The 13,077-nt window shown below is 64.2% G+C and overlaps 1 protein-coding gene across 1 annotated transcript in view; it reads right to left on the minus strand.

Moving 5' to 3' along the window:
• The window catches only part of GPC1 (glypican 1), a 28,778-nt gene extending 15,805 nt beyond the window's left edge, over positions 1 to 12,973 (minus strand). Inside the window, exon 1 of the mRNA XM_025888702.2 lies at positions 12,590 to 12,973. Within this exon, the coding sequence (XP_025744487.1) occupies positions 12,590 to 12,755 (166 nt within the window). The 5' untranslated portion in view covers positions 12,756 to 12,973. The remainder of the gene's footprint in view (positions 1 to 12,589) is intronic.
• Positions 12,974 to 13,077: the final 104 nt, after the last annotated feature.

Raw genomic sequence — 13,077 nt, forward strand, 5'->3', positions numbered from 1 at the left:
AGAAAGTGTGGCCCATCCACACGATGGGATATTCTGGAGCCTTAACAAGGAACGAAGTAGGACACCTGCTACCATGCGGATGAACCCTGACCTTGAAAATGTTGTGCCAAGTAAAGACGCCAGACTGGGAACAACAAATCCCGTATGATTCCACCGACACGAGGTCCCTACAGTGGTCAGAGTCACAGAGACAGAGAGCAGACGCCAGGGGCAGGGCGCAGGAGTCAGTGTTCCATGGGGACAGAGTTCCAGTTGGGGAAGACGAGAAAGTTCTGGAGACGGAGGCTGGTGACAGCTGCACGACAGGGTGAATGCACTTAATGACTCTCAACGATACACAAAACCAGCTAAAATGATTAAACCTTTTTAGGCACATTTTATCACCAAAAAAGCAAGCATCCCCCCATATTTGCAACATACTCACACTAAATATGTGGGGCACACTTTCACTAGAAACATCACTGCCGTTTACTTCAAATTAAAATATTCAGGACATACCTGCACTGTAAGATTATTCACTACCCGGAACACCAATTTAACCGGACAGCCTGCAGTTTTATCTGCTAAATCTGGCGGTCCTTTGTGGGGTGCGGAGAGACGCCTGACTGAAGTCACACAGGTTCCCTCCCTGGAACCCTGGGTCACATGGCCCCGCCTGGCTTCCTCAGACCCACAGCCCCAACCTCCTTGGAGAACACTGGGCCTATCTCAGTGAACGAGAAGATAGGATCATGTCCATCTTACAGCTGGGAAGACTGAGGCCGGGAGAGCTTACGTGACCTGCTCAGTGTTTCAGACCTGCTGCCTAATGTCGCTGGCCCCCGTGCCTCCCTGCCTTCGTTGAGCTGGGGGAAACGAGAGTCCAGGGGCACCTGGGGCCCGCTGGCAGCCTGGAAGTCCCAGGTATGGACATGAGGCCTCTCCTGGAACATGAGGGCCTAGTGGCAGGGCCAGGCCTGGCCACTTCCACTGGGGGAGGGACACCTGCCTGGATGCTCCTCCCAGTAGCACAGACCCACCACCAGAGACAGCCCCCATCAGGCCCTGCTGAGCACACACAGGGCTCCCAGACCTGGACCAGTCAGGTGACTTCCCCAAAGGTGGAACCCTGACCTCTCGTGGGTCCTGGGAGCAGGTGGGAATGTTGGGGACCACCCTATGCCCTGGCTTCTCCAGCTCAGTTTCTCAGGGCCGGTCAAGCTGCAAGCATGTCAGAGGAGGGCCAGGCCCCTCAGGAAGGGGGGAATTCTGCTCCCCCAGGCGCCAAGGGTCTTGGCCCCTGCCCGGTCCAGCCCTTTCCAGCAGGTGAAGTGCACACACAAAGGCACACAGCTCTGGACAGAGGTGGGATGGTCCTGCCCAGGACAATCCTGGAGCAGATGGCTGAGGGGGTGGAACTAGCTCCATCCCCAGAAAGTAGCCAGAGAGTTGCTGAGAAGGCCCCATAAGCCCCCGGTGAGGAGAGGCCCCTCGAATGCAGGCTGCCAGACTCCAGGCCCAACTCCAGGTTGACCGTGAGCGGGGGTCCTGCCGCACCAACTCCTATCCCCCTCCAACCTCTACACAGGGCCTGTGCTGATTTCTGGTGCCTCCACCCATGGCTCTCTTCCAAAAGCCAGCTGCCACCCTCCAACGCCACCCAGAGTCTCTCATCACGGGCTGCCGTCCAGGACGGGCTGGGCCAGCTTTCCCTGTGGTGCTCGACTACCAGAGAGCAGGGCAGGCCGGGCAGAAGCGCCGACACCACACACAGAGTGGTGAGCGAAGCAGCAGTGGGTGACTGAGGAAGGGCAGAAGCCTCTCCTCCAGCCTAGATCTCTGGCCCCGGCCAGGGGTCCTCCGCCTGCCCACCAGGGGGCACCTCCCCCACTGCCCCGCTGGAAGGCTGGACTTGGGGACAGCACGGGCTCTGGCTGGGCACAAGGGGGCACTGGTGCTCACAACTGTCCATGCAGCAGGCACTGCTACCAGCCCCACTGGACAGAAGAGCACTGTGAGGCTCAGAGAGGTTCAGTGATTGGCTCAAGGTCACACAGTAAGTCAACGTGGGCACTTGAACCCCAGCAGGCCAGGTTTTGGCTTCCTCTGGAGACCTGCTTCTTTCCTAACACGATGATTCGAGGGACGGTGGCTCTGGGACCGTGCGTGTTAGGCAAGCAGGCCGTCTCCCTCAGAGCCACAGGTCACGGTGCCCCTCCCTCTCATGAGGTCTTGCGGACTTTCCTCATTGAGCCAACTCCTCTCCTCCTCCACTAGCTGTGGGCAGAGTGCTCCAGGGCCTCTGGCTGCAAACTCTCAGTACCACAGAAAGTGGGACCAGGGAACGGCCCAAGGCAGGGGTCCTGGATAGGCAGCCCAGGAGGCTGGGCCCTTGGGTGCCCCGCACGGGGAAGGGTCTTAGCTCTACAGGCCCCGGTCGGCGGGGGGGGGTGTGTGTGTGATTGCAAACCTCCTGCGTCTGTCTAAATTCCCTGGTTGCTTCTCTCGACTTGTTACAAAGTAACACGGGTCATTGTGGCCAGTGGGGCCACAGCTCACGGGAGACCCCCCCGGTCCCTGCGCCCACGGCACGGTTTGTGGCTGCGTTTCAGCAGGGAGAACAGCCCAGCACACAGTAGGAGCTCAGGGAGCACTTGCTGAGGGATGCAGAGAGACTCAGGTTTGAGAGGCCCCATCACCCCCCAGATGCCCCTCACCACCCCCGCCCCCAGCCTCCCCGCAGGCTCTCCCGGCTGCAGACGTGGCCCGAGCACGGTCTCTTCTCCGTGCCGAGCCCACGCGACTGTGTGCAGAAGCCTGTGGACCCCTCTGCGGGTGTTTAGGAAGTAAAGTATGCAGAGGATCACAAAGGAAGCCAGGCGAAGTGCAACAGCGATCAGACGATGAGAAAACAAAGGTGCGGCGGGGTGCCTCGTGGGCTTTCCCCGGAGCAGGATCCGCACGACCCGGCAGCACGTCTAACACCGGCTGGACTCTCCGAGTGGCGCGGAGCGTAGAAGGTATTTCGAGGCACCGGCGGCAAATGAAAGGGGATGTGAACGCATCGGCAGCTTCTACTGGCGACCACGGCCCAGATTCTGGAGCACTGTCACGGCCTTGCTCCCAGCAACAGAGAATGTTGCGTTCTGGATGGAGGTTAGCACAGACAGAGCTGTAACTTCTTTCTCAGCCAAATTCCCCAACTCCCTGAATTCTTTCCCTGGGCCTCTCCGTGCACCCCTGTTACGAACCCTCGCCTCGAATGACCTGCCTTCACACCTGTGCGCACCCACCACAGTTCGCCCTCCTTCTAGAGCTGACCCCACCAGCCACCCTGCGGGGCTGTCCTGGCCTGGCGGAGACGGGTGCCCCCACCTCTGCGCTGCGCGGACCACTCCTTCTACCTCGCCCAGAGCTTTGCTTCAAGTGCGTCTCATGAGATGCTGCTGGTATTTCTGGAAGCCGCCTCCTAACTGTTCAAGAGTGTCCGGCACTTCTCAGCGTCCCTGGCCACCCCAACCCCACCCCTAAGACTCTGTGACAACCAAAAACTCCCCCCTGAGTAACTGCTCCTGGTTGGAAATACCACCTTATCCTTTGCCTTTAGCGGTGTGTGTCTGGCCTGCAGCGGCCCCCACGTCCCCCAGCCCCACAGATGCACAGGGATAGGGAGGTGCCAGTCCCTGGGTCACTCGGAGGGAGCGTGCCAAGACATCTGGAGTAGCAGGAGTGTGGTGTGGGCAGGCCGCGGCATGCCAGAGGAGGAGGTCAGGGAGTGGGGGAGCTGAATGAAGAGGCTCATCCTTTCAAAATACTTGCGTCGGTCCAGTGTGTCCCATGCTGCATGACAACCGGGGGTGCAATTGATCATCCGAGCCAACCCTGGCGATGGGTGGCACCATCTCTCTCCCCGGGCCCTGGTGGGCGGAATGGATTCCCTTGGTCCCCAGAGCCAGGGATGGGCACTCAGGGCCCCGATGCTTGAGGACACACTCAGATGTCACACACAGCTCACCATGGGGGTCTACATGGCTCCACGTGGCGTCAGACACTGAGGACATGCTCAGACACAGGGATGGGCCTGGACAGCCAATCACAGGATCAGGAAGGGGGTCCTCAGTGTTGGGGACGTTGCCCGAAGGTATGCAAGGGCCACCGACCCAAGATTCTGGTACTGATGGGGAGGGAGCCTGGGGAGGCACCCTACCCAGGGCCCGGCTGCCCACCAGGGAGGTAGTCATGCTGGCCTGTCCCTCCAGGTGTTGGCAGCACTGCCACCATCCCAGGACCGACCGGCCGGGGTGCAGATGAGACTCAGATATGGCCAGTGTCTGCGAGCCCCAGCCTGCTGCTGAGTTTGGGAGGGTCTGAAAGCCCCAACTGAGTTTCTCACCAGACTTTGATGTTCTGGGAGGCAGAGCCCATGGCTTTTCATATCTGTGTTTCAGAAACTGGCAGAGGGTGAGCCCACGGTGGATGAATGCATGGAAGGGTGGAGGTCCTGGTCCCCCGCCTGGCCAGCCTTCCTCACCCTCACAGGGAGGCAGGGCAGTGGGGCTCAGGCGTTTGGTGTCCATCGGCATCACCAGCTCTGACCTTAGGAGGCCCTCCTGTGATCCCAGCAGTCATGAGGGCCTTAATGGCGCCTCATGCGGGCCTAAGGGTTTCCTGGCCCCTTTCTGTCCTGGGCCTTCCCCAGCCCCCCCACCCCCGGCATGAACACCCTCAGTTCTCTGGGACCTGCCATCTCTCCTTGCACCTGTGGGTGCTCTGGGGCCTCGACCCCCAGCTCTCTGCCCTCTGGCTGGCCTCACCCTTGCACTCTGGACCACATACCCAGCGCCTATGGGACAGGGCCGCACAGTGTTCCCCTAGTGTCCCACCGAGGCAGGTGTGCAGGGCCTGACCCCCTCAGCTCCTTTCCAGGGGACCCCTCCCAGGGTCCAGCACCCACAGCAGACACCACTCAAGGGACAGGACTCTGAGCCCTGGGGACCCCTTTCTGGGACCCAGTTTCCTCATCCACACGCTCAGTGGCTAGACCAGATGGTACTCACCCTGCCCTGCAGACACCCCTGGAAGGACCGCCAAGCAGTGGGCCAGAGGCCAGGGCGAGGCTGGAGGAAGCAGGGCCTTGGCACCTCAGCAGGTGGGAAGGAGAGGCCCAGAGCTGAGGCTCCTGCAGGGCCCATCCCCCCACCCCCATGCTGAGGGTCCCCTGCAGGGCCCGGGGCGAGTGCACAGCCCATCCCCCACCCCCATGCTGAGGGTCCCCTGCAGGGCCCAGAGCTGAGGCTCCTGCAGGGCCCATCCCCCCACCCCCATGCTGAGGGTCCCCTGCAGGGCCCAGGGGCGAGCGCACAGCGCAGCCCACCCCCCTCCGTGCTGAGGGCGGCTTGCCTCGTGGCTGTTAGCTGGCCCTCACCTAGCACCCCCGCAGAGCACTGGTGTCTGGTTTTCTGTCTTCCCACCCTCAGCCCCTACCTGGTGGGTCCACAGACAGCCTGGCCTCCCCTGTGAGACACAGCAGGGGTGGCGGGCAGGGCTCTGGCCTCTGGGGGGCTGAGGTCAGGGCAGATGGCAAGGGAGCAGGATTGATGGAGCCCCTTGGGGCTGCCCTGTCACCCAGCCAAGCCTCCAGAACCCAGGGGGCACTTAGCACAAATGAGCAGCGTGCCTCCTCAGCTGGGTCACCATACCAGCGGCCAGCTGCGTGCAGGCCCCTTGCTGTCGTCTGCCTCCCTGCGGCCCCAAACCCTGCACCGCCTCCCTGCGTCTCAGCCCCACTCCCTCCCCCCCCGAATTCTACCTGAGGCCTGGCCCGAATGCTGTGTCCCCTGCTTGGGGGCCCCCCACTTGCAGGTGGGGACCCCGAGCCTGTTGGAGGAACACTGGTGTCACTGGGTAACAGTGACATTAGCCAGGTGCCCCCAATCCCACGAGGGTCAGGAGGCCGGCCCCCTCATTGCCCACCCTGTTCTGGGCCATGACACAAAGGAGATGCGCTGGCTCAGCAGTTCCAGGCACAGAATGTGGGAATGGGTGGCCCCTGGCCCTCCCACCCTGACAGGGATGGAGGAGGTGAGGCTCACAGGGGCCGGAGACGAGCCACGGACCCAGAGGCAGTCAGGGCCCGGACCCGTGGTCTCTAAGCACCCACACACCAGGGATGTGCCCCGAGAAGCTTGTGGGCGGCAGGGGTGCAGAGTGGGCCAGGACTCCTCCCCACAGTCGCCAGGGCCCCTGAGCCTGCAGCAGACACGAGAAGGCGTGGCCCTCTCCCGAGGGACCATGGTCATGAAACACCTGGGCCTAGGATCGCCGTTGCCAGACAGAAAGTACCTGAGAGCGTGGAGCAGATGTGCCGGGCCACCAGCAGCCACGGGCCACACTGTGGCCCCAATTCACGCGCCGTGGTCCTAACCCGCAGGATACCGGAAGCTGCCCGTATCTGAGTGCGCCGGCTTTGCAGAGGTCACTGGTTAAGGTGAGGTCCCATGGGAGTTGGTGGGCCCCTAATCTGATAGGACCGCTGTCCTCACTTCTATAAGGTGAAATCAGGAGGCCGCACAAGGAGAACCCACGTGAAGATGAAGCCAGAGACCTACAGGCCGAGGAATGCCGAGGACGGCCAGAGAAGCTGGGAGAGCCTGGAGCAGACCCTGCCTCTCGCTGCAGGATGAACCAGCCCTGCTAACACCTCAATCCCGAGCTTCCAGCCTCCGAAATGCCAGACGAGAACCTTCTGTTGTGTAAGCGGCCTGGTGCGTGGCGTCTTACGGCAGCCCTGGGAAGCCGGTGCACTCCCGACCCCCGGCACCCAGCCCAGGCCTGGCACATGGGAGGTGCTTGGAATCCTTTACTGCTGAGGCCTGCTCAGACTTGGGGCGCACCGCAGGGAGCAGGGGGAGCCCGCGTGTGGGTGGCTGGGGGATGCCCAGGGAAGCGGAGCAGTGGGGCCAAGCCCCCCCAGGGAGGAAGGAGCCAGCCATGTACTGTGGGTGGGCACGGGGAGGACCCACTTGGTGGGAGGGGGTGTGTGTGCCAGGAAGGCGAGCCAGCCAGGAGCTCGTGGGAGGTGACCTCACGGCCACAGGCAGATGAGGGGATGGGATGAGGCTGACCTGGCCCCTTCAGGGGCTCCTAGACCCACCCAGGATCCTAGGATTCCTGCTGGGAGGGCACGTGTGCACCCCTCCCACCCACGGCTTCCCCGGCATCCACAGCCTGTCTGAAGACAGCTGAGGAGGCTGGCGGCCTGGGCCCTGCCCCCCAGTGCAGTGGACACAGCTGGGAGGCCATGCCTGCCCTCACCTCACACCTGGCTACCATGTGCTCCCACCTGGGAAGGTGGGGTAAGGCCTGGGATGGGAGGAAACACCCCCCATCTGTGCCACCCCCACCCCCAGGAGACTTCTGGCAGCTCAGGGCACCTGCCCGGGCCTGTACTGGCAAGAAAGGCCGCCAGCCACCGCGGCAGTGAGGAGCCGGGCTCCAGGATGGGTGGCCTCAGGCTGGAGCCCTCCCACTCCCGGGCCCGTTTCTTCTCCCAGATGTGGCCAGTGAGCTGAACCCTGGGCTGTGCTGACAGCCACACGTGATCAGGGATGGCGCCAGCAAGAAGACAGTGGCCGGGCAAGGGCTGAACTAGGCAGTAGGGCCCAGTTCCTCTGCCCCCCTGACGCGGGCTAGGAGTCTTGGTGTGAAACCACACTGAACCAAGCCAGGTCTTGGGAGGAAGAGTCTGGGTTATGAGAGAGGTGCCCAGCCTCTCACTGCCCGGGCATGTCCAGGCCTGGGAGTGGTGGATGCCGGTCCCACGCCCGACCTGACTCCCAGTGGCCTGGGGTGAGCCCCTCCCCTGGCCTGTCTCCTGTCCAGGGCCAGCCAGGTGGACACCTGCACCTGTAGGCGTGGTATCCTACCACAGGCATGAACACACCCACACCAGCTAACCGTGCTCTCCTCCTGGCTCTGAAGCCTGGCCAGTGTGTCCCCAGTCCCTCTCCCAGGAGGCCTTTGTGGCCCCGAAGGCCCGTCAAGCTCAGGCTTACACTGTTCCTTCATTAGTGCCCGCACGGAGCCAGACTGACATCTCCCGTCTCCTAGGCTCACTCACTGCTGGATCAGGCCTTTGTCCGTGACTCCCGGGGGACCCGGCCCAACATGGTGCTGGGGACATGCTGGCTCCTTGCACTGGCCAGTGGTCCACAGCCGGGCCATTCTGTGTATACCTGGGGCCCGCCTGGCTCACGCCATGGGGCGCAAGCCTTCCTTGGTGGCGCAGAAGCAGCAGGCCCCGAGGCCCGCTGAGGAGCCGGCCTTCAGCAGGCAGGCCCGGGGGACCGGGCAGAGGATGAGGCCCAGCCACGCCCTGTCCCGACGGACGCAGGGAGGCCAGACCAAAGGCTCAGGAGGAGCTCTGGTTCACACGTGTTCAGAGCTGGCCTGAGAGAGGCAGCCAGGCTTCAGGAGAAGGCAGCTGGTGGTCCACCATGGCCTGGCCTCGGATTCCTGTTTCAGGCCTTTGGACTGCAAGGGCTCGAGGCCTCCAGAAAACTCAAGAGCCCAGGACAGGGGAGCAGTGAATGCCACAGGCTTTGGGGTCAACAGACTGGGCTGCAGTCCCTAGAGCTCCATGTGGCCTACGTGCGCTGAGCAAAGTTACGTGGCTTCCCTGGGCCTTGGTTTACTCATCCGAAAGTCAGGTCTACAAACACCCTTCCTCATCTGATGCGTCAAGCTGACAGTAACGGGAAGAGACGTGCACCGAGTCTGGGTCCTAATAAGGGCTCTCAAGGCTGGATGCCACTGACCGAGCGGGTCTGCACGGGCCCACAGAGACCTCGGGGCAGGGGCAAGGGGGAGAACAGCTGGGCAGTCCGTGGCACTGGCGCCCCTCCTGGGGACCATCAGGGGGCTTGTGACTCTTCCTCTGTGGCAGGTGAAGAAGCAGAGGCCAGGAGAGGCCAAGCAGGGCGGGAAGCTGGTGCAGCAGGACTGACATCTGAACCAAGGCCCAGGGAGGATGGGAGGGTATCCCTCCTCTCTCAGGATCATGGCAACGTGTCCAGCAAGATGCTCAGACCATTGCATCATACAGGTGGCCCTGCCGAATCCTGGCTCCCTCGGGCCTCCCCACCACGTGCCTCCCCCCGTCTCAAAGCTGGGGATGATGAAACCACAGGTCCTCGAATGGTGGAGGGCCAGAGTGGCGGCACGACTGGGGGCTGAGGACCACCTGGGGCCCCGGGGCCGCCCCACAGACCACAGCTCAGGGACAGATGCTGGGCAGGTTCTTTTGGGCCCAGCCAGGATGGCCCTTTCTAGGGTGTGGGGAGCAAGGCCAGGGCTTCTGAGGGCACTTCCCCAGAATCTCTCACCACCCATGCAGTCAGGCCCATTTCTGCCGATGGGCCTGAGGGGTGGTCCCTGCTGGGGCTTCCACGGCCCGCTGGTTCCCACCCATGCTGGCAGGTGGGCCTCAGCCCCGGGGTAGAGGGGCAGCCAACCAGTTCCCATTGCACGGACGGCCCCCTCTGACCTCCAACCCCCAGGGCTGGACCTCTAGACCCCTCTTCCGCCGCCCAGGCCCTTCGTCTGCCCCCGCCCACCCTGCGCGGCTCAGCAGAGAGTGGGAGACATGTGGGTCCCCAGCAGCGCTGACTGAGAACCTCTGTGGTGCCGAGAACTGGGCCAGCTTCCGTGACTACGGCAGAGGAGCGTACAGACAGAGGTGGTCCCTGCCCCCAGCACGCCAGGAAGGGTGAGAGCCATACACGGGAAATCCCTCGAGCGTCGGAAGGCCGGGCCAGTGTGGAGAAACGTCTGGGAACCCGGAGCAAGCTGGCCGGCGGGGGCAGAAAACCTGCCAGCGCCAGTGGGCGTGTGTGATTCAGCATGGGGCTCTGCGTTTGCCCGGCGCCCGGCAGAGGGGCCCTGGGCGGGCTTGGACTCGTGGCCCTCACTTTCTCTGAAGCACTCTGGCCCGAGGGAGTTCTGGTTCACACAGGGGGCCGTGAGTCCCCCAGGCCCGCTTCCTCACCTGTAAAATGACGACAGCTGTCGTCACTGAGTGCCAGGCTCGGCCATCCAAAAACATCCCCCGAAGTCCTGAACCGCAGCCCTATGTGCCCGACATTCCCCACTCTCACAAGCCCCCCGTCATCTCTGGCCTCCCAACAGAGGCTGTAAGCACTGCCTGCGGACCCAGGGCCATCTCCTCGCCTCCCAGCCGCTCCCCCAGGGCCTGGGCCAGCTGAGTCGGGGTGGGTTCGCACCAGGCGGCGACCCCAGGGCCCGGCGCTGGAGAAGTCTGGCGGCCAGGCCCCTAGGAGAGGGGACCCAAGCCGGGGCGCCCCGAGAGGCACATGCAGAACGGGGCCACCAGAGGGCGCCTGGCCCACAGAGGCCAGCCCCGGTGGCAACAGGAGGGGACACTGGGCTTGCTGCTGCCCCGGGAGGTCACCCTGTATCCTTTGCTCCACGTGGCGCTGGCACTCATCTCAGCGCCTGGGCCCTGTAGGGCCCTCTGGAGTTCCAGTGCTCATGGAGGCTTTAGCCACAGGGGATCAGGGAGAGGAGCTCCGCTGAAGAAGCCCTTGGCCCTAGGATGGAGAAGTCTTGGGGCTCCAGGAGGAAGGGGCCCTGGCAGGGAGGGCGGTGACCCTGCCCAGAGCGCAGTCCCTGGTGTTCCTGGCCCGAAGGAGGGTGGCACCTGAGCCCTGATCAGCACGATGCTGGGACAGCTGCTGGGTAGCCATCCTCTCCCAGCTGGACACATCACACTCACAGACTGCGATGCACTTTGATCGTCCGGGGTCCCTAATCCACAGCATCCCAACCGAAGGGGAGCAAGCCCCAGCCCCTGCTCCCTAGCTCAGCTCCAGCTCAGCATTCCGTTTGCCCCACTCCCTCGCAGCCCTTTGTAGCTGCCCAAACTCTGCCACTCTGTCTCTCAGGCCTAACCGGGATAGAGGTCCGTGGATTCGAGTAAGTTTAGGATGGTCCCTAAGGACACAGTGGTAAAGTGGGAGTGGGTACAAGAAGAAGAGGCACAGGGGAAGGCTTCCATCCAAGATCTGGGGCTGGGGGGGTGGTGGGCAGCTGCTCAGTCGACCCTGAGACCCAGGCCTGGGGCAGGATCCAGCGGGAAGGCCAGAGACACCCAGGCAAAAGTTCCTCTGTTGGTGCGGGAGGAGGGGCAGTGGTGGGCAGAGGGACCCCGAACTCGCCCCAGGCACCCAGGCATGCCCACCAGTCCCGCCAGAGACACAGTCCTGACAGTGACAGGAACTCTCAGCAGAGGGAGGGACAAGAAGGCCTGCTTTGGGGTCCTTGGGTGGGGGGGCTCTCCAGAACCTGGGGGGGGGGCAGGTATGTCAAAGGATCTCTCAAGGCAGCCCTCTGTGTGTCTGACCTTCTGGGGCCCAGGGGGTCAGAAATTGGCTGCCTTCCCCCCACTCCCCAGCAAGGCAGGGCCATGGACCTCACACTGATCCACGCCTCTGTCATTCAGAATTCCTGTAGCCGTGGTCATTCCCTGTCCCCTGTGTCACCATTTGAGCAGAGCCCTTACTTGCACACGCCTCCCCCTAGTTTGGGAGCAATCCCCTCCCCAGAGGAATCTGGTCTGTTCTGCTGCTGTCCACTGTGCCCCAGGCACCCCGCACAGACCCAGTGTGCTTCCCCACACATCTGCAGTTTCAGGAGCCTGGGGGTCCGGGTGGTCCCTAGAACACTGTACTCCACCCCCCACCCTCACATATACTGGCTCCAAAGCTCCTCAGAGGCTTGCAAGGAGGGGGGTGGGCAGGACTGCGGGCAGCTGCAGGCCTGAGGATGCCTGGGAGGGTCGACGCTCTTACAAAGAAAAGACACGGCCCCTGGGCGGGATCCAAGGCACCGACCACCTGCAGCTCGACTCCCCGCCAGAGGCAGCCCAGAGTGCCAAGCCGGCGGGCCAGCGAGTGCAAGTTCCCTGGGCAGGAACCCTTGCTTACTGGCTCGAGGTGGCAGAGGGCGCGCCTCGCCCCCACCCCCAGGCGCGCAGCTCGCACCCTACTTCGCAGGGGCCCCACTCCCGCCAGGAATGGGGGGCCTCTAATTGAACCCACCTAGGCTGCCGTTGCTGGGGATCCCACAGGAATCCTCAGGCCCGACCCGAGGCGGCTCCCGGAGAGGCCCGTACAGCCAACTGGGAGTCCCCAGCCTGCGACCGCCGTCAGCTGCGCCCGGACAGCCAGCCCAGCGCGCCCCGGGGCTCGGACTCCCGCCCCGCCACCGCGCTGGGCCGAGCCAATGGCCGAAGACGCTCAGCTCTAGCTGTGGCCCTGGAGGACGCTCCCAGCCGGGGACCGCCCGGCCCACAGTCCCACGAGGGGAACTCCGCGGAGAAGGGGCCGGTGTGCGTGCTGGGGGCTGGGGGGCGGCCGAGCGGAGCGCCGGAGACCCGGGCGGCACTCGGAGGCGAGGGCCCGAGAGGGTGCAGACGAACGGGGGTACAGGCGGCGCGATCCAGGTGCAGGGCACACCAGGGGAGAGCAGGAGAACGCAGGAGAGACCCGGACACGCCGGGGTCCGGGGCCCCCGGTGCCGCGCCCTCACTTACCCGAGATCTCCGCCTGGGGCACGTCGCTCAGGCTGAAGCCCTTGGCTCCGTAGATCTGGCGGACTTCGCTGCAGCTCCGGCTCTTGCTGGCTGGGTCCCCGCGGGCGCAGGCGGCCAGCGCGGCGGCCGCGCAAAGCAGCCACCAGCCTCGGGCCCGTAGCTCCATGGCGGGGCCGGGGCGCCCCGGCCGCCCGCCCGCGCCTCTCTCGGATCCCGCCCGGGGCCGCACAGCCCCCGCCCGCGAAGGGCAGAGCCAAGGTCCCGGCGCGTGCGGCTCGCGGTCCGCAGGCGGCGGCGGCCGAGGAGGCGGCGACAACAAAAGCCGGCGGCGCGGGGCGCGCGGGGCGCGAGGTCCGGCCGCTCGATCGGGCTGCACAGAGCGCGTCGGGCGAGCGCGCAGTCCCGGCTCGGCGCCTCCCCTGCCGGCGGCCCGGCCCCTCGGCTGCCGGGGAGGGGGCGGGGCGGGGCGAGCAGGGGCGGGGCGGGGC

Source organism: Callorhinus ursinus, unplaced genomic scaffold, assembly GCF_003265705.2.
Source record: "Callorhinus ursinus isolate GAN/ISIS: 27379988/994484 unplaced genomic scaffold, GSC_fseal_2.0 scaffold96, whole genome shotgun sequence".
Classification (NCBI taxonomy): Eukaryota; Metazoa; Chordata; class Mammalia; order Carnivora; family Otariidae; genus Callorhinus; species Callorhinus ursinus.